Genomic DNA, 21,606 nt, shown 5'->3' with positions numbered 1-21,606 from the left:
TTCGGATTGGAACTTTGTACAACCTACAAGGTAGCACTGTTGTTGATGGGTGCAATAGATCTGTGGTTCTTGAAAGTGGAGCAGTAACTCTAGTGGTCTCTGGAGAGAAGACCATGCTGTGGCATCAAAGGCTTGGACATATTGGAGAGAAAGGCCTTCGAATACTTCATGGTAAAGGTATGGTAGAAAGTATGAGTAATATCTCTTTGGATTTTGATTTCTATGAAAATTGTGTATATGGGAAGCAGAATCGGGTGAGTTTCACCTCTGGTGGTAAGAGGGCGAAACAGATATTAGAACTTGTGCACAGTGATGTGTTTGGACCTATGAAGGTTCCATCACTGGGTAAGTCTATGTACTACGTATCATTTATAGATGACTTCTCAAGGAATACATGGATATATTTCCTTAAGAAGAAATCTGAAGCCTTTGACAAGTTTAAAGAATTTAAGGCTCTGGTGGAAATCCAGATAGAGAAGAAGATAAAGGTGTTGAGGATAGATAACGGTGGAGAGTTTTGTAGTAAGGAATTTGAAGAATTCTATAAGAAGTGTGGTATAGCATGGTAGAAGATTACTCCATACACACTTCAGCAAAATGGAGTTGCAGAAAAAACGAACAAGATGTTGATGGAAAGGGCAAGAAGCATGCTCAGTGGTGCAAGGTTAGGACAAGAATTCTAGGTAGAGGCAATGGAGACAACATGTTACCTGGTCAACAGATCACCTTCATCAATGTTGGAGGATAAGACTCCATATGAGGTATGGACTGGTAAGAAACCATCTCTTTCACATCTGAGGGTATTTGGATGTGATGTATATGTACATGTTCCAAGGGAGAAACGAACCAAGTTGGATAGTAAATCTGAAAAGTGCATCTTTATTGGGTATAAGGATGGTTTAAAGGGTTATAAGCTTTGGAACCTAGTAACACGGAAGGTTGTGTACAACCGAGATGTGGTGTTCAGAGAGGTAAAATATGTTATTAAACATGAACTCCAACCAAAGGAACCTAAGAAGATAGAGTTTGAGCTTAAGGAGGAATAATCAGACTCTACAACAGAGGAGGAATCAGAAGATGAAGAGCCAAAGACTCCGGGTGTGAGAATATCAGTTCGAGAAAGAAGGCATCCAAAAAGCTATAGTCCATCTACTTTTTGTTCAAATTTTGCTTTATCTATTACTGAAGATGATCCCAGAACTATGAAGGAAGCAGTAGATTCAAAGCATGGAAAACTCTGGAAAGAGGCCATGGTTGATGAAATGTTATCTTTGCACAAAAATGAGGCTTGGGATCTGGTGGAGTTGCCGGCTGGAAGGAAACCCATTGGCAGTAAATGGATGTTCAAGAAGAAGACAAATGCAGAAGGAAAGGTGGAGGAATAAAAAGCTTGGTTGGTAGAAAAAGGTTATTCCCAAGTGCCAGGAATTGATTTTGGTGACATTTTTTCTCCTGTTGCCAAGGTAACTTCGATTATATTACTTTTATTTGTTGCTGTTGCTTTTGATTTTGAGGTAGAATAGTTGGATGTGAAGACAACATTTCTTCACAGGGATCTAGAAGAGGAAATATACATGAAGCAACCTAAAGGTTTTGTGGTGAAGGGTAAGAAAGAACTGGTATGCAAGTTAAAGAAGTCTCTGTATGGGTTAAAACAGTCACCAAGGATGTGGTATCAGAAATTTGATACATTTATATGGGGACTTGGCTTCACCAGAAGCAAAGAAAATCACTGTGCGTATTTTAAATTAATTGGTGACCGTGTTATTTATCTGGTCTTGTATGTGGATGATATGTTATTGGTTGGAAATGACAAAGAAATTATCTAGGATTTGAAGACCCAATTTTCCTCCAAATTCGACATGAAAGATCTTGGTGCTGCAAACTATATTTTGGGCATGGAAATTAAAAGAGATCGGGCAAAGAGGAAGCTTTGGTTAAACCAGAGGAAGTATGTTGAGACAATACTGCAAAGGTTTATTATGTAGGATAGTAAACCGGTGAAGGTTCCTATTCCTGTAGGTGTGAATTTATCTACTGAACAGTGTCCCAAGAAACAAGAAGAGGAAGAGGACATGTCCCGTGTTCCATATGCAAGTGCAGTCGGTAGCCTGATGTATGCAATGGTATGTACTAGACCAGACATTGCACATGCAGTGGGAGTATTAAGTAGCTTTATGTCAAAACCAGGGAAGGAGCACTGGACAACAGTGAAGCGCATTTTCAGGGATTTGCATGGCACTAGTGATTATGGTTTGTGCTACCAAGGAAGACCAGGATTGGATAGAGTGTTGGAAATTCATGCCTTTGTTGATACCAACTAGGCTGGAGATATGGATCAGAGAATATCTACAAGTGGGTATGTGTTTAACCTATTTGGAGGTGCAGTCAGTTGGATGAGTAAGAAACAATCTGTAGTGGCATTATCAACTATAGAGGCAGAATACATGGCGGCCACTCATGCAAGCAAGGAAGCGATTTGGTTGCAAAGTTGTGTTCAAGTATGGGGTTAGTACAGGGAGCTATAAGGATAGACTATGACAGCCAAAGTGCAATTTTCTTGGAAAAGAACCCTGCATATCATTCAAAGACAAAGCACATTGCTGTTCAGTATCACTTTGTGAGGGATATGATAGAAGACAAAAGAGTTTTGTTTGTAAAGGTGGACATTTTGAAGAATACTACAGATGCATTGACAAAATATGTGAGCTCTGAGAAGTTCTCTTGGTGTAGATAAACAATGGGCATTGCAGGGTGATGAGCCCCAAATTTTGGTAACATTTTGGGCTCATTTGGCCTACTTACCTTGCTCAACCCTTCATTTTTTATCACTTATGCATCATTTCTTAGTATATTCATGTTATTTGTAGGAAGGAGGGCAGTCATTATGTCTATGAGGCTAATACATGTTTATTTCAGGTTTTTTGACATTAAATGGAGCAAAACCACGCAGATGAAGGCAAGGAGACAGCCAAGGTGGCATTGCGGTTTTGTAGGAAGGTTGTCCACAGCCTTGAATGACCTTCCTCGTGATCTCCACCCCAACTTCGAGCTCCAACAGCTATCACCACCGAGCTAGAAGGCAGCCAACGGATTCTAAAGGAACAGCATTTTACTTTTAGTTGGACAGCCAAGCCCCACTAATTTCGGAGGCCAGCTTGGCCCTCATAATGTATAAATATTGAGGCTGTAGCCTTCGATGGGAGTTTTTTAAAACTTTGTTATTTATCCTAGACTACGAGCTGATAGCTCTGTTTTTGCTCTTTGTAAGCCATTTTTGGCATGTTGTTAGACTTTTGACTATGATCTTTTAATAAAAGGCAGGCAGATTTGAGTTCAATTCTGAGTTCTTAGAGGAGCTATAGCTCTCAAGTTTGGGCCCAACCTAAGAGAAATAGGCCTCCTTTCTTTGTATTGTTACTTGTCTTTCCTTTCAGCCTTTCATTTCTTTGCCTTTACATGCACTTGGAAAACACAGCTTGCTGATTCGAATTTCTTGATGTGATTAAGTAGGTTAGTTTTATGGATAAAGTGCTTTCAACAGTTTAGATTAGAGTAGGAGGATTAGAATTCATCAGATTTCCAAGTAAAGGTTGATTGTACACTCACTTCCACCTCTGTTTAGAGATTGGGAGTGTAGACTGTGCCAACCACCAAAAAAAACGTTGTTTTACATGTTCATGCAAGCTTTAAAAGTAATATTTCCGTTGGTAGAAGTGTCCATGCATTTAGATCTTGAGCAATAACTCTTTGTTTCAGCACCATGCACGATTTTTCTCTAAACTACATTGTTGTTCTTTGGTTTCTAATAAAACAGTTAGAGTAGGTTGATGACATTTCGGTTTTGTGCAAGATACGGGTGATTTGTTTCATTTACACTGCGCAGCATCACTCTATCATTCCCTTATCCTTCTGAGCCGTGCCTAAGCCATCTCCTTACCTCCCAGCTAGATCATTTGCCCACCAACTCTTCTATCATCCACGTTGTTTTATCTTTTCGGCCTTCCATTGCCTCTAACCTCCTCTAGATCAACCAGCTTTACACACTCCCTCTCCATCTCATCTCTCCGTCCATAAGCCATCACAAGATCCCCTCTCATCCTACCTATCCACCCATATAGCTCATTCACTCCTCCATCACCCAAAACTCCGATTGCAGAACATCCTGTAGAAGTTAGCAGACTTCCTGTAGAAATCCCAAGCTTCCTGTAGGATCCCCTGCAGACATCCTGTAGAAGCTTGAAAACACGGTTGCCAGGCATATGAACCTTGTGAACTTCTGTGGAATGATGATAGGGATCCTCTGGACCCTCTCAGAGTCCTCCTGACCTTTCCCAAGCCTTCCTCCCCTTGAACTACCCCTGCACAGTCAAGACCCAGTAAGAAGCACAGTCATAATAACTCCAACAACTTGAGCAAAAATACAAAAACATGTTCTCTTCAGAGGAAAGTAGTTTAGACTCATGCATCTCATCTCACTAGAAGTAATGGCATCATTTTTAGAAGTTGCATTCCCACCATTACATCGTAAGGATTAAGCTGGTCAGATTAGGGTTTACTAGGGTTTCCATGTTTTGTTGGCTTTCAGTTCATTCTTGCATAGTAGGTTAATTTCCTTTGAGATAGCTTTCGTTCATCACTTAAAAAGCTTCTTCTGAGAGCATATAGAAGTTGTCTTGAGCCCTAGCGGACTTGTTCCAGCTGACCAAGTGACAGCTGCGACAAGAGCTAGTACTTGTGCATACAGCACCGTCGCTTCCAAGTTTGTTACGAACTACCGGGTTGATAAAATTAGAGAAGGAAGCGCCAGGAGTTGTAGCATTATTGCTACAATACTGGAGCCCACCATATTTTTCGTGTCGTTGCCGGGGAAGCGTCAGAGTATTAGTAATTGTTGCTTTTCTTCTATTTTCCTACTCTCGCCTTCTGCCAAGTAGTTTATTTCATTTCCATTCTGCAAAAGTAGCATAGACATTTCCTGCTTTCATAGATTAGCATTTCAATTCCACAATTTCAATTTTGCAAGCATAGATTAGTGTTTCAATTCTGCAAGCATAGACTATCATTTCCATTCCTGCAATTCCATTTGAGCAAAGTAGATTAGTTCTTTCCTGCTTTCATTTCAATTCTGCATTTTCATTTCAGCAAGATAGTTAGTTGTAGATCAATCTGTTTCAGATTTTGCATGTACCAAAGAAAAAACAAAAGCAATCAAAAAAGTCTTTCCATTTCATGCCTCGTAGGAATCGAGATGAAACAGGCAAATTCTTACCCAACACCCCCACCACATCACTGAGTCACCCTTCTCTCTTCTTCGGTGACAGTGATCCAGAAGAACCTATAGGTGAACCTCCTGAGATATATGAAGATCCTATAGCAGAAGAAGAATTAGAGACCATCCCATCTGAAGCTATGGCTGACAATAGAGGAGAAGATGAGAGAATAGAAGGTGCCTTCCCCATCCGAGAAACCAATGGAGACATGAAAATGAAGAACATTAGCCCCTCCGCTTTACCTCACTTCCATGGACTGACTACTGAAGATCCTGATACCTTCCTGTTTGAGTTTGCTGTCCTTTGTCGAACCTATGACTATACTGAAGATGAGCAGAAGCTGAAACTCTTCCCTTCAACTCTTAAGGATGCAGCATTACGCTGGTTCATGGGCTTACCTGGGAATAGTATCACCACTTGGGCTCAGATGCAGCAAGCTTCCAATACCAAGTACCGGGACTACTGTAGGTCCAAGGAAACCAAGGGAGAAATCTTTCGGATGACCATGGGAAATGATGAGTCCTTAGAGGATTATGAGGAAATGTTCTAACTTAGCTATAAACGGGCCAGGTGCACACTTGACCCTGAATCCCTCAAGTTAGTCCTGCTCCGAGGAGTCCCTGAAGACCTCTTAGATACCCTTCACATGTTAGCTGGAGGAGATATTTACCAACTGCCTTATGAGGACATCAAGACTGTGTTTAGGAACCACTCTAGGGCAGCCCGGAAATGAGGTAGAGGAAACCTCCTCTCAGCTGGTATTCCTTTCTCCAAACATGAGTTTGCAAATCAGTTAGAAGATCTCAAGAGTGAGGTGAGACAGACCATTGCCATGCAACTTGACACATTCAGGATCCAACAGAAGAAGGAAGAAGCTGAGAGGGCCTTGGCTATCTTCTGCCCTAGATATACAAGGAGACACCCTAAGAACGAATGCCCATTGCATTCAGTTGAAGTGTGTTTCGTTTGTGAGGAGGACCATCCCACAAATCAATGTCCAACCTTACCCAGGCTTAAAGCCATGTACCAAGGGACAGAAGCCCCCACTGAACCTCTCTATTTCCTCAACCAAAGGAGGCCACAAGGACCTAGACCTTACCAGGAGGGGATGCAAGGGGCACCCCAAGCTTATTACAGCCCCAACCAATCTACTCCTATGCCTTCCTGGGGTCCCCCTACTCATCCTTCCTGGTTTATGCCTCCTCCATGGTCTTATCCACCTCAGTACCCTACTCAACCCACTACTCATTCATATCACTCACATGCCCAGCCACAGCCTAAGTGGAATGCACCTCAGTCGGGGTGGAGGCCCCAGTACAACACTACTCCCGCCATTTTTCCTCCACCACCAGTTCAACCTCAACCATTACCTCCTGCTCCTCCAAGGCAACCTCAAATGCCTGCTCAACCGAACCCAAACCCCAACAACAGACAGGCCCAGCAGGTATACACTGGGGAAACATCATGCCCTACCTATGCTGTGGAGATCCAGGAGATCAATCTTCGATCTGGAAAGAATCTTATGGATCGCCAACCTCCTCCCCCAGAGGACGAGGAAGACAAACAAGAAAGTGAACCAAAGGCTATTCCACCCTTTCTTGAGAGACTAACAGCCACCACACAACCCAACCCAGAGGAGGATGAGCTTCTGGGAGAGCTCAAGCAGTTGTGTGTGAAAATACCACTTCTGCAAGCCATCAAGGATGTGCCAATATACAACAAACTGGTTAAGGAAAATTGTTTCAAACACCCAGGCAGGCGAAAGAGAGATGCTTCAACCATTAATGTCATAGGACAACTGTCTGACCTTATGCTAGGACAAGTCATCTGCCCAAAGTACCTAGATCCTGGGAGTCCTGTAGTAGATGTCCACATCAATGGCACCATTATACCTCACACCTTGATTAATCTGGGGCTACCATTAATGTGATGACCAGAGATACCATGCTCAAACTCAACCTTCAGGGTTCCTTGAGGAAGACCTCGACAGTCCTGCAACTAGCAGATCGCTCCACCATGACTCCCGAAGGGATTGTGGAGGATGTCTTGGTCTCTGTCGACTCTTGGGAATACCCTGCAGATTTCTTGGTTCTGCAACCAAAGGCAAAGCTTACTAGATACCCTCTCATTTTGGGAAGGCCTTGGTTAGCCACTGTAGATGCTTACATAAGTTGCCGTGCAGGAAACATGACCATCAAAAATGGTCCTATGTCCAAGCAGCTGGTCCTATACCCTCCTGCCCAACCCTCCTTAGAGCATGACTTACCACTTTGGTTGGAGGAAGGAGAAGAGGATGAGGTGTACTCAGCACCTTTGTGTACCCTAGACACCACTAGAAGAGACCCCCCAACCGAGGATGACTTGATTGAGACCTTGATCCAGAATCCACCTCCCAGTGCACTATCCTTAGAGAAATTGGTGGAGGATGCCCAAGCCAGCACCTTAGTGGACCTTTGTGCAACCAACCCTGTCACTCCCAGAGTTAAGAATGTGGAGTTCGGCCCTGAGAGAACATTAAATATCAGCTCCTCCCTATCTCCTTCCCAGGAAAAGGAGCTGTGTAGCCTGTTGGCCAGTCCTCTAGATGCTTTTGCTTGGAGCTATAAGGAGATGAAAGGAGTCCATCCTTCAGTCTGTACCCATCACATATACATCAAAGAGGATTATAAACTAGTTAGGCAACCCCAGAGGAGAATGAATTCAGCCCTTAAGGACATTGTCAAGGAAGAATTGCAAAAACTGTTGGATGCCGGATTCATTTACCCCATCTCAGATAGTGAATGGGTGTCCCCTCTGGTGTTGGTTCCCAAGAAAAATGGGAAGTGGAGAATCTGTGTGGACTACCGAGAACTGAACAAAGCTACCAAGAAAGACCATTTCCCTCTACCTTTCATAGATCAAGTGTTGGATGGACTGGCAGGAAAGAAGTTCTTCTCTTTCCTAGATGGGTTTAGCGGGTACAACCAAATCCAAATCAGCCCGGAAGACCAAGATAAGATCACCATCACTTGTCCTTGGGGTGCCTTTGCCTACCGAGTTCTTCCCTTTGGGCTATGCAATGCTCCTGCTACCTTCCAGAGAGCTGTCTTGAGCATCTTCTCGGAGCTGGTCCATGATGCGGTGGAAATCTATATGGATGACTTCACTCCTTATGGGTCCAACTTCCAGGAAGCATTGTCCAATCTGGGAAAAGTCCTAACCAAATGCATTGAGATGAACCTGTCCCTTAGTCCTGAAAAATGTGAATTGTTGATGACTGAAGGGACCGTGCTAGGCCACACCATTTCTTGCCAAGGGTTACAGGTGGATCCTAACAAAATTGCTCTCATCAAGAAGGTTCCACCTCCCCAAAAAGTAAGGGATGTTCGGAGTTTCTTAGGATTAGCGGGGTGTTACAGGAGATTCATTAAAGACTTCAGCAAGCTAGCCTCACCATTGTTTGGTTTGTTGGCAAAAGATGTGGAGTTTAAATGGACTGACGAATGTCAGAGGGCTTTGAATGAATTAAAGGACAAGTTGGTGTCTGCCCCGATCTTGAGAGGTCCCAACTGGGCCCTACCTTTCCACATCCACACTGATGCCTCGAACAAAGCCATAGGGGCAGCCTTAGGACAAGTGGAACAAAAACTTCCATATGCCATTTACTTTGTTAGCAAAAACTTATCCAAAGCTGAACTGAACTACACTGTAACCGAGAAAGAATTCTTGGCTGTGGTGCATGCACTGAACAAGTTCCGACATTATATCACTAGCTATCAAACCTTTGTACATACGGATCATGTTGCAATTAGATGTTTAATGAATAAACCAGATGTGAATGCTCGTATTATTAGATGGTTACTTTTGTTGCAGCAGTTTGATTTGACCATTGTTGACAAACCAGGTAAAGAAAATGTTGTTGCTGACTTTTTATCTAGATTGGATTTGTCTGCAGATGAGGATGGAACAGTGGATGACCAGATGCCCGATGAACATCTGTTTGCTATCTCAGTACTCTCTCCATGGTTTGCTGATATAGCAAACTACCTTGTTTCAACACAGTTCCCTCCGCACCTATCTTCAAGAGAGAAGAGCAGAATCATCAGAAAAAGTGCCTCATTTACTTGGATCGGGGGCAACCTGTTCAAGCTTGGCCCTGATAAGATCTTAAGGCGTTGTGTAAGGGAGGAATAAGTATTTGATATCCTCCTCACCTGTCATGATGGGCCTTGTGGAGGACATTTTGCAGCAAAGAGGACTGCCTTCAAAATCCTGCAGGCAGGCTACTATTGGCCCACACTTCATCAAGATGTCAGAAGGTATATCAGCCAATGTGACCGATGCCAAAGAATGGGGAAACCGACTCAAAGGGATGAGATGCCTCTCCAACCTCAAGTGACTCTTGAGCCATTTGAGAAGTGGGGTATGGACTTTGTGGGTCCAATTAACCCTCCTTCGAGGCAAAGGTCTTACATCATTGTGTGCACTGACTACCTGACAAAGTGGGCAGAGACTAAAGCAATCAAAGCAACAACAGAAGAAAAGGTGGCCGAGTTCTTAAGAGAGAACATCTTCTACAAATTTGGCTACCCAAGAGAGCTGGTCACCGATCAAGGGAGCCAGTTCACATCCAACTTAATTGAAGACCTACTAGCTCATCACAAAATCAAGCATAGGACTTCCACCCCCTATCATCCTCAGGCAAATGGGCAAGTGGAAGTCACCAACAGAGCATTGGAAGGGATTTTGACTAAGGTGGTGAGCAGCAGTAGGAAAGATTGGGCAAATCGCCTGGTTGAGGCCACATGGGCTTACAACACCACCTGGAAGACCACCACCGACTTCACACCTTATGAGCTGGTCTATGGGAAGAAAGCTTTGCTGTCCATTGAATTTGAATACAACACTTTGAGGATGGCAGCTCAGCTGGACCTAGATCTCAGCCATGCACAACAAGAAAGGTTATTGCAGCTGAATGGACTGGACGAGCACCAGATGCAGGCCCTCCTTCACTTAGAAGTGGTTCAACTTCAGAGAAAGGTGTGGCATGACCAACACCTCAATGACAAGCAATTCCAGCCAGGAGATTGGGCACTGTTGTATGACTCCAGGCACAAAGATTTCAAGGGGAAGCTGAGAACTAGATGGTTGGGACCATATGCAGTGGAAAAATGTCACGACAATGGATCTATTCTTATTCGGACCATTGATGAGGAGTCCATCCCCATGCTTTTCAATGGGCATCGACTGAAGATCTACAGGAAACCTCTCTCAAGACAAGAGTTCATCAAAACTATGGAGAAATCAGTGTTGGTCATAGAGAAGGGTTCTGCCTCTGCTTTGGGCATACCCTGAAAGATCTAAAAAAAGAATAAAAAATAAAAAATAAAGATCCTTGGGTGAAAACCTCTCCGAGGCTCCCAAGGCAGGTGGTAGGGGTGAAAACCTCACTGAGGCGCCCCTATTGTCTTTCAAAAAAAAAAGAAGAGAAATTTGAAAAAGATCCTTAAGTGAAAACCTCTCCGAGGTGCTTAAGGCAGATGGCAAGGGTGAAAACCTCATTGAGGCGCCCCTGCTATCTTTCAAAAAAAAGGAAAAAAGAAAAGAGAAAAAAAACAATAAGCAAAAAAGACAGGGACGGCAAGTTTATAAAGTGGAAATGCATGCAGGTTGCAAGTGTTCTATGAAGGAGAGAAGGTCTCTCAACTCAAAGTCAAGGATCCTTATCATGCTACCAGGGGACCTCACCAGCACCTCCTCCAAGAATACTCATCCTCTCCAAGGTATGGGCACGATTTCATCATAGCTTAAGTCTTCTACAGGAAGATGCATACTTTCTACAGGAAGTTCTGTATTTCTACAGGAAACTTCCTGTAGAAGTTCGGGACGGCCCAGAATTCATTATATGAGGAGATCTAGCGACCAAGGTTCGGTTTGGATGCATGAAAGCTACTATTTTCACCCTTACACACTGCTGTCACCTCCTTCTCCCACCGCTGTCGACATGCAATGAAGGTACCTGCACAATCAAGGCAGATCATTGAGATTCAAGAGAAAGCAATTTTTTGTTAATGAAAAAACGTTGAGATGCCGTGCCATACCCATCCCAGCTATCTAAGAGCCCTGTGAGCATGATCGTGGGGCCACCGTCTTCACCGTGCAGCATGCACCCGAGGAGGAAAAACTGCTACAGGACATCCTGCAGGAGTCCCGTAGCAGTTAAGCCAACTAGAGTGCACACCATTCCACCGCCTGCAACATGCAAAGATCACGCGGGCGCATGCAGCCGAAGCATCAAATTCATCGTCAGTGGCCTGTAAAGAGGAACCTCCGAACCTGTGCAATCACGCAGCAGCAAACAAATCGACTCATCATCGTCCAAAAGCCTGAAGAATCGTGTCGCGGCCGCACAGGTAAGTGCCTCGCCCTTTCTTCCGTCGAATTGCATGAATTTTACTTTGGAATGTTTGCGAAGTGTAAAGTGAATGGGTTGAGCGGTCGTATGGCCATTCGACTGGCCACGTCGACCAGTCAGTGGTCTAGTCAGATGTTTGAACGGTGGTCGTGGCAAAAAGGAACGGGCAGTACACACGTGAGAGCCATCCAGCCGGGAAAAACGAGTTTTAACAGAAGTGACGGCGGCGGATCTGCGGGGAATGATGCGGTAGTAAGGGAACTCGCAGACGAATGATGGAGTGACGTTGTCCAACGGTCCGGCAGGGACAGCTCACCCCCGCGCCATGGATTCCGCCGGTTTCAAATCTAATCGGCTAGATTGCCACCCCACGCATTTATCATTCACCGTTTGAAAGTCGAGTGATCATCCGGATCCCTCTGCAGCTCGACACTCCAAGTCTTTGGCCGTTTGAACGCCTGTTAAGAAGCACAGAGAGCGCAGACCCACTGCAGTATCCTCCGGAATTCGCGCGCTGCTTCTACAGGAAAGCTGTTTCTACAGGAAATTGGGTTCCTCACGTCAAAAGGTGGCGGATTCAAAAGGTAAGCCTGAACCTTCCATGCAATTGGTTTTGAGGGTGGCAGAATCGACGTCTACAGTTTGGTCGTAAGAAAATTTTGCAAATATTGTCTTCTGTTGCATGAATTGTCGTCCTACAGGATGTGAGTTATAGTTAAGCCGTGTTAAGGTCGTCGGGAGATAAGTTTTGTGAATTGTATGCATGGCAGAGGCGTAATTCTATGCTCTGTCCCAGTTAGCCAATTTTCTTCCACACCCGCCACCTCCAGTTAACGTCGCAGGTTTTTCACCATGCCGGGTGGGTTCATCAGAAGGGAACCAACCGACTCCTCAAAGCTAAGAGAAAATCCTGAGGTGGTGGAGCTCTTCACGCGAGCGCAATGGATATCATTCTGTGACAAATTGCAGGGCTATGACGACGAGGTGGCAGAGGAGTTTTTGCAAGCTCTGAGGCCGAAATCCAAAACATTGGCCACCGTCAACTTCAGGGGTTTGAGTCTCAGACTCACCCCACAATTTATCAGCCGAGTTACTGAGCTCCCAATGGGGTTACCATGGGATAAAGAAGAAAGAAAATTGGGCCAACAGGCTAAGAAAGAGTTCTTTCCACCAGAGGAGGAATTCTCAGAAGATAAAAATGGGGTTCGTAGAACCAGTTTACTGCCACCATGGAGTGAAGTTAGCCTGCATATTATGAAGTACATCACCTGCGAAGGTCGTTTTAGCATTGTATATGGGTACCATTTTTTGTTACTCACGGAATTAAGGCACCAGATGGACCTACCTGTAGAAAACAAACTCAGTCTCCCCTACTTTCTACTACAGTCTCTGATTGAGTGTGCCACCAAGTTGAAAGAAGACACGCCAGACCAGGTAGCCCACCATGGACTCATCAAACTCCTCGTGGAGGATGCGCTCCACACATACAAGGTTCCTCTCTCATGGGAAGCCTTCAGAAATTTGACCAAGAATGGTGATATAAAGATGCTGACCGAAGAGCTCGGTTCATCTAGCAGTGAGGAGAAAGATTCAGTGCCCGCAGGGAAGAAAGACAAAGGCCAGAAGACCACGACCACGGAGCAGAAGAAAGAGAAAAAGAAGAAACAAGAGAAAAAGGGTGCCAAAGAGAAGGATGACACACACATTTTGACGGCAAGAGAGAAAAGATTGCAAAGTAGAGTGGACAAGGCTAAGAAGGTCCACATCAGCAAAAGTGCCTCGACAGCAACCGCAACCAAGTCAAAAAGTAAAACTGATGCAGCAAAACAAACCAAAGCGGTGACACCTGTTTCTACAGGAAAACCGAAACCGGCTTCTACAGGAAGCCCGAAATTAACTGAAAAGGGGTCTTCTACAGGAAGCCCGAAATTAACTAAAACAGGGTCTTCTACAGGAAGCCCTAAAAAAGTGAAACCCAAGGAGAAGAAAGCTGACATTCTTGCAAGGGAGGCAGCAGCTGTGCTGGCCGCCCTCAGCACACCTCCTAAGCCAAAGGAGAAGAGAAAGATGGAGACCCCTCTATATTTTAAAGCTAGAAGAAGTGTGAGAATAAAGACGGGCAAGCCACAACCTCCATCCAGCAGCCCAATCACTATAGATGATGCCCCTACTTCGCCCAAGGAGAGGTCCCCCTCTAGGATATCAGTCACCTATGAGAGGGGGAGCCCGAAGAAAACTACTTGGAAAGAAAGGTTAGACCAATTGACTACAAAAGCTCAGCTACAGGATGCTAAGGATGCTCTACAGGAAACCTTAGCCAGGCTTAAAGAAACTGAGAGAATGGAAGGAGAAGCACCCTCATCGCCACCGAGGGAGGGCGAAGTAGAGCCACCAAGAGAAGTAGAAAAAGAACATATACCAGAGCCCAGCCCTCATCCAAGTCTGAGTTCATATTACAACTTTTTAGAGGCTGGCAAAATTATACCTTAGAAATTTACTGTGCCACTGTTTTTTGCATTGGAGGAAGAAAGAGTCCGTACACACACGTGGATGAAAATAGCCAAGTCAAAGGGTGTGGCGGACATAGGCCCCTTGCAAGAGCAACTTAAGGAGGCCAAAAGTGAATTATCCATGGCTAAACATGTGGCAAATTTCCAAAGAGTGTTCCTACAGGAAGAAAACGAAAAGCTTAGATTGCAGCTACAAGAGCTGAGGACAGGAACAGGTACACCCTCCAATGACACCACAGTAGAACAACAAGGCAAAAAGGAACTGCACACCGGTCTTGGGGAGCCAGCCACACATCTACAGGAAGCAGAACAACAAGCACAAATTGAGGTGCAAGCTCTCAAACAACAGCTGTAGCAGAAAGAGGCACAATTGGCCTGCATGGCCAGTTGGGCCATGGATGATATACAATGCAGGCAGCCGGCCAAATCCTATGGCCTGTACTTGAAAGACCAATGGCTACAATTTCAAATCAATACCTTGGCGCAAAGAGGTATCTCTCAGCTCCAAGACCTGCAGCAATTCACTGAAGTATGCAGTACTAGTTCATCAGAGGATAAGGCCAAATTAGCGGAGTTCTACCTCCATAATCTGGCCCTGCCTAATGTAGTTTCATGGGATCCCAATACGGCCTTGGGAGATATGAAATTAATGGCATTTGCCTCATGGCTGAACCATGAGGACAAAAGAGCAGCAGAAGCCAAAGCGGTCATGAACCGAGAGCTGAATGAGCCATTGCTCATCAGACCAGAACCAGGGGATCCAGTTGCACTAATCTCGGCACACCAAAATTTGTCCACTGACCCTCAAGCTTCATTGAGATATATGGATCAACAGGCCCAAGCCATAGCTCATTTTGAGGACATGGAGAGACTGTTAGGAGACGACGCTGTCCAAGCATGCACCCGTAGATGGAATACATTGGCCCACAGTCTGAAAATCCGAGAGTATCATACCCCAACTCGGATGAGGGAAGCTCTGGTACGGGTGGCCCTCTATAAGAAATCCATGCAAAACCTCCAGGCCAGCTGGATTGGTCTTAAGCTAAGCCCACCACTGCTGCTAGGATTGATGGAAAGCAGCACAGAGAAAGATGATAATGAACAGTGGGAAGAGGTGAACAGAAGGGCTGGGTTCCATATCAGCAAGGAGGACACTACTACAGAGGCTTGGGATGTAAGGGTGGCAGTAAAGGCAATGAAGGATGAAGAGCTGGACTAGTTGCTCAAGGATGAGCAAATATTTTAGCTGGGGGGTGATGATGAGCCCCAAATTTTGGTAACATTTTGGGCTCATTTGGCCTACTTACCTTGCTCAACCCTTCATTTTTTATCACTTATGCATCATTTCTTAGTATATTCATGTTATTTGTAGGAAGGAGGGCAGTCATTATGCCTATGAGGCTAATACATGTTTATTTCAGGTTTTTTGACATTAAATGGAGCAAAACCACGCAGATGAAGGCAAGGAGACAGCCAAGGTGGCATTGCGGTTTTGTAGGAAGGTTGTCCATAGCCTTGAATGACCTTTCTCGTGATCTCCACCCCAACTCCGAGCTCCAACAGCTATCACCACCGAGCTAGAAGGCAGCCAACGGATTCTAAAGGAACAACAGTTTACTTTTAGTTGGACAGCCAAGCCCCACTAATTTCGGAGGCCAGCTTGGCCCTCATAATGTATAAATATTGAGGCTATAGCCTTCGATGGGAGTTTTTTAAAACTTTGTTATTTATCCTAGACTACGAGCTGATAGCTCTGTTTTTGCTCTTTGTAAGCCATTTTTGGCATGTTGTTAGACTTTTGACTATGATATTTTAATAAAAGGCAAGTAGATTTGAGTTCAATTCTGAGTTCTTAGAGGAGCTATAGCTCTCAGGTTTGGGCCCAACCTGAGAGCAATAGGCCTCCTTTCTTTGTATTGTTACTTGTCTTTCCTTTCAGCATTTCATTTCTTTGCCTTTACATGCACTTGGAAAACACAGTTTGCTGATTCGAATTTCTTGATGTGATTAAGTAGGTTAGTTTTATGGATAAAGTGCTTTCAGCAGTTTAGATTAGAGTAGGAGGATTAGAATTCATCAGAGTTCCAAGAAAAGGTTGATTGTACACTCACTTCCACCTCTGTTTAGAGATTGGGAGTGTAGACCGTGCCAACCACCAAAAAAAACATTGTTTTACATGTTCATGCAAGCTTTAAAAGTAATATTTCCATTGGTAGAAGTGTCCATGCATTTAGATCTTGAGCAATAACTCTTTGTTTCAGCACCATGCACGATTTCTCTCTAAACTACATTGATGTTCTTTGGTTTCTAATAAAACAGTTAGAGTAGGTTGATGACATTTCGGTTTTGTGCAAGATACGGGTGATTTGTTTCATTTACACTGCGCAACACCACTCTATGATTCCCTTATCCTTCTGAGTCGTGCCTAAGCCATCTCCTTACCTCCCAGCTAGATCATTTGCCCACCAACTCTTCTATCATCCACGTTGTTTTATCTTTTCAGCCTTCCATTGCCTCTAACCTCCTCTAGATCAACCAGCTTTACACACCCCCTCTCCATCTCATCTCTCTGTCCATAAGCCATCACAAGCTCCCCTCTCATCCTACCTATCCACCCATACAGCTCATTCACTCCTCCATCACCCAAAACTCCGATTGCAGAACATCCAGTAGAAGTTAGCAGACTTCTTGTAGAAATCCCGAGCTTCCTGTAGGATCCCCTGCAGACATCCTGTAGAAGCTTGCAAACACGGTTGCCAGGAATCTGAACCTTGTGAAATTCTGTGGAATGATGTTAGGGATCCTCTGGACCCTCTCAGAGTCCTCCTGACCTTTCTCAAGCCTTCCTCCCCTTGAACTACCCCTGCACAGTCAAGACCCAGTAAGAAGCAGAGTCATAATAACTCCAACAACTTGAGCAAAAATACAAAAACATGTTCTCTTCAGAGGAAAGTAGTTTAGACTCATGCATCTCATCTCACTAGAAGTAATGGCATCATTTTTAGAAGTTGCATTCCCACCATTGCATCGTAAGGATTAAGCTGGTCAGATTAGGGTTTACTAGGGTTTCCATGTTTTGTTGGCTTTCATTTCATTCTTGCACAGTAGGTTAATTTCCTTTGAGATAGCTTTTGTTCATCACTTAAAAAGCTTCTTCTGAGAGCATATAGAAGTTGGCTTGAGCCCTAGCGGACTTGTGCCAGCTGACCAAGTGACGGCTGCGACAAGAGCTAGTACTTGTGCATACAGCACCGTCGCTTCCAAGTTTGTTACGAACTACCGGGTTGATAAAATTAGAGAAGGAAGCTCCAGGAGTTGTAGCATTATTGCTACAATACTAGAGCCCACCACAGGGCTAGATAAATGACTAAGCTCTCTTGTGGGCCCTTTTGGAAAGAAAAAAACAAGTGGGAGAATGTTGGGTTGTGTTATATTCTTTCCACGACTAGCCCACATAGTTAACCGGGGGATTAGAGGGGGGGGGAGTGGGCAGAGACCCCCCTTCGTTGCACCAATTGCATAACGTGGGGGTCACAGGGGGTTTGAGGGGTGAAAGTAACCCCCCTCTATGGGGTCTGGTGCAGCAACCCAGAAAATTTTGTTTTTTTGGACTCTATATTAGGTTGGGTAGACCTACCTATGGTTTTGTGCATGATTTTCGTACATGGTTTTGGATGCGATGGTTTTTGGTCCATGGTATCAGATGCTTTGGCATATATAAATATGTATTGTAACATTGAAAGGAACATAATGAAAAATCAAGCTGGTAATCCCAGTTTTGGGATCCAGGGGAAAATCTCTGTGTATATGTGTTTTATGTGTTATGCTCTCGCATTGTTTATTTTCTCTGTTTTAGAATTCGTATGCAGGTAATTTCTGTACAGGGTTAAAACCTACACTAATGGGCAGGTTGAAGCCGTGAACAATTCCCTTAAAATCATCATGTAAAGGATGATTAATAAAGCTAGATCTAATTGGCACATCATGTTGTATCTGGCCCTTTGGGCATACCGAATTTCAGTTAAGACTACCACTGGCTTTACTCCTTTTCAACTAGTTTACGGGTTGGAATCTATCTTTCCTGTAGAATGTAAAATTCCTTCCCTTAAACTAGTTGTTGAACTTCTTCCAGAGACTTCTAGTCTCGAGGAGCACCTCATTCATTTGGAGCATCTTGATGAGAAGTGTCGAGATGTCTCCACAATAAACGAAGCCCTTACAAAAAGGGTAAAAACTCAATACGATAAAGTTGTTCGTCCTAGAAATTTTTTTGAAGGTGACCTTGTCCTAGTCTACTATCAAGACAAAGATGCTTTGGGGGTAGGAAAGTTTAAGTCTATGTGGTATGATCCCTTTATAGTCAAGCGATTTTTGAAAAAGGGAGCTTATGAATTAATTGACTTTGAAGGAAACAAGTTGGCGGAGCCTAGAAATGGACTCTACCTTAAGACGTACTTTGCCTATGCTTCATTCGAGCACTTACTTGTTTGTATATATTGTATGTTTGTACATATCTATCTATCGGTTTTAGTGATGTCGATATTTTTGATCTTCTTTGGCAGGTATTGATGGACGATTCAATATATTTAGGATTTGCCGATGGTGCGAGTAGGCATACTCGAAACCTTGCTTCCGCGGTTTGGGTGATTTATTATCCATCTGGCTAGTTGATGGTTTCAAGAGGAGTATGTATCGGTCTTGCTTTGAATAATATTGTCGAATATACTACTGTTATTAATTTTCTATCCGAAGTGATATCTCTTGATATTGATTCGTTGGTGGTTTATTTAGACTCACAACTCATGGTATCATTTGTTTATATCATATTTGTTCACATTCCACGATCAAAAAATTCCTTAGCAGATTCTATTGCTAATTAAGCATTGGACTGGCATATATATCATTCATCAAATTAAAAACATAAAAAATAATCATAGTATCATCTGTATATATGATCATCATAAAATTGCATGTATATATATATAGAGTGTTTGTGTCCAAAATAATATACAAAAATCGGGACAAAATGCCCTACAAAATTTGGGCTTATTCCCATCATCATGTCTAATCATAAAACGATTTAATCATCTATCTAGCTGGCTCAAGATGAGAAGCTAGAAAATAAACAACGACATTGGCCACACGCCGAAATAGTCACATCTAGTCCTGTGGTACTCCTACCACGCAACACTGCATCTCCTCGAGTAAGTCCTCTATGGCTATCATGGGTACTTGGTGAGTTAGTCTCACTAAGTTCCTCTGAACTGCATGGAGAACTCTCTCCATCTCAGTTGCAACCCCTTCGGCATATCTTCCATGACGCCTATGTCGGGGAAATCTGTCAGGTCTCATTGGCCCCACATCTGAAACATGATCATATATTTTGTAAGTGTCTCGTCTCATAAAAATAGTTTTAAGTTCATTTATATTAAAAGTCCAAAAAATATTAAGCAATTCAAAAAGTCAAAAATTGTTACCTATGGTGCCCCATGCTGCATCTGGTGGTAATACTAAATCTAGATCTCCCTGGAAATCCATTCCGTCATAGGGGTAGTCGTCGACTGCAATGACCTGTCGATCCCACCATGCAAGAAACTCATCATCAAAAGCCGTCTGGGGACATCACCACCCCTTAGGCATTTCATCAGGTCAACCCATCTGCCCATCCACGGATCCCTCATGCTAATGATGGTTGATAATACCTTGGGTTGAAGCCCTGGTACTTTCTCAAAGAATAATGAAACAATGTAAACTTTGAAACGGGAACTGATACTGTTACCCGTTTTGTAGAGATAGCAAAAAAGTGACCCGATTTTGAAAAGGGGTGATGCAGAACACACATGTTTTTTTTAGAGCATAGTTTTTGGCACTTTAATTTTTTTAAATTCATGTTATGTACATTGTGTTTTAGAATGGTAGTGATTTTCATGTTAATTTAAAAAAGTGGTTATTCTACATCACACCCTTTTTTAAAAATCCTGTTTTTTTGACTTTAACTTTTCTAATGTATGAAATGTAAATAATTATTTTGTAAATTTAATAATTTTCGAAGTGGTCTTCCTCTTCATATTTTCTTGTTTTTATTTTTTTTGTAGTGAGGTTTTTATTGATTTGCATATTTAAAGAAGAAGGTCGATATTTTTCATTTTCGATATTTTACATATTTATACATCGTTAATTAAATTTTCAATCCAAATGAAATAATTGTCTCTAAAAAACAAATAAAAAATTATATATAAAAAAAGACAAAAATAAAAAATAAAAAATGTTAAAAAAAAATATCTTATAAACCATAAAACAATTTGGAAAAAAAAAAAAACAAAATTAATATAGATATATATAAGTCAGTAAAAATTGAGGAAAAGAAAAAAACATGAGCAAAAACTAGGGAAAAAAAAATTAAAAACAAACTAATTAAAAAAAAAATTAATGAAAAAGATTTAAAAAATAGTAAAATTAATATTTAAAAAAAAATGTTAAAAAAATTATCTCACAAACCATAAAAGAATTTGGAAAACAAAAAAAAAAAAATTAAATATATATATATATATATATATATATATAAAGTAAGTAAAAATAGAGAAATTAAAAAAAAAAACATTAGAAAAAACTGGGAAAAAAAAAATTAAAAATAAACTAGTTTAAAAAAAAAAAAAAAAAAAAAAAATTTAAAAACTAATAAAATTAATATTAAAAAAAAAAAAAAAAAAAAAACAAAGTTTCAGGCATGAAAAAACGCTCTGATGCGATTCACCAGCTGCCGACTCCAAACCCTAGCCGCCGCTGAACAGACCTGCCATCGCCGCCGCAGGTTCTATCACTGAAAGCCACCTATGGCACTCGCTGCAGGAGGGGAGAGCTCTGCCTCCCCTCCAATGGACCCGACCTCAACTGACAAGACGCAGAAGCCTGTGACTCTGCACCCCGCAGGCACAGGACGAGAATCTGAGAAAGACAAGCAAAGGACGAATGGGGAACAGATGCATTCAGTTCAGAATGAAGAAGACAAAGAAGGCGATAATGAGCACGCTAAAACAGAGACACCTCCGACAAAGGTGACCTCAGCTACTTGTATTCCAAAAGCCGCAGAACCGATCAAGGTCGAACTGCCAAGCCATCGCATCAATGGGGAAATCCAATTCATGCAGGACTACGCACTCATAGGAAAGTTCTTGGGATTCTGGCCCACAGAAAAAGCCTTACAAGGATGGATAGCTTCAAAATGGAAGCCCAAAGGACAAGTAACTCTGCAACTTGGTCCGAAAGGCTTCTTCACAGCCATCTTCAACTGTTTAGAGGACAAAATAAGGATATTCGAAGGAGGCCCATACTTCTTTAACTCTTCAGGCTTGTATCTAACGGAATGGAAGCCCAGATTCAACCCTGATAAAGAAGACTTTAGTTGGGCCCCTGTTTGGATAAGAATGTA

At 42.8% G+C, this 21,606-nt stretch overlaps 1 protein-coding gene across 1 annotated transcript in view; it reads right to left on the bottom strand.

The window, feature by feature from the left end:
- The window catches only part of LOC149163114 (WAT1-related protein At2g39510-like), a 100,810-nt gene extending 79,833 nt beyond the window's left edge, over window positions 1-20,977 (bottom strand). The window contains exon 1 of the mRNA XM_089435349.1: window positions 20,971-20,977. Coding sequence (XP_089291475.1) covers window positions 20,971-20,977 — 7 coding nt within the window. The remainder of the gene's footprint in view (window positions 1-20,970) is intronic.
- Window positions 20,978-21,606: the final 629 nt, after the last annotated feature.

The sequence above is a fragment of the Pinus tabuliformis genome, chromosome 5_2 (assembly GCF_031772625.1).
Source record: "Pinus tabuliformis cultivar Carrire ecotype Pingquan chromosome 5_2, CPIR1, whole genome shotgun sequence".
NCBI lineage: Eukaryota > Viridiplantae > Streptophyta > Pinopsida > Pinales > Pinaceae > Pinus > Pinus tabuliformis.
Note: the sequence above shows the minus strand (reverse complement) of the source record. Positions and strands in the feature narration are given on the sequence as shown.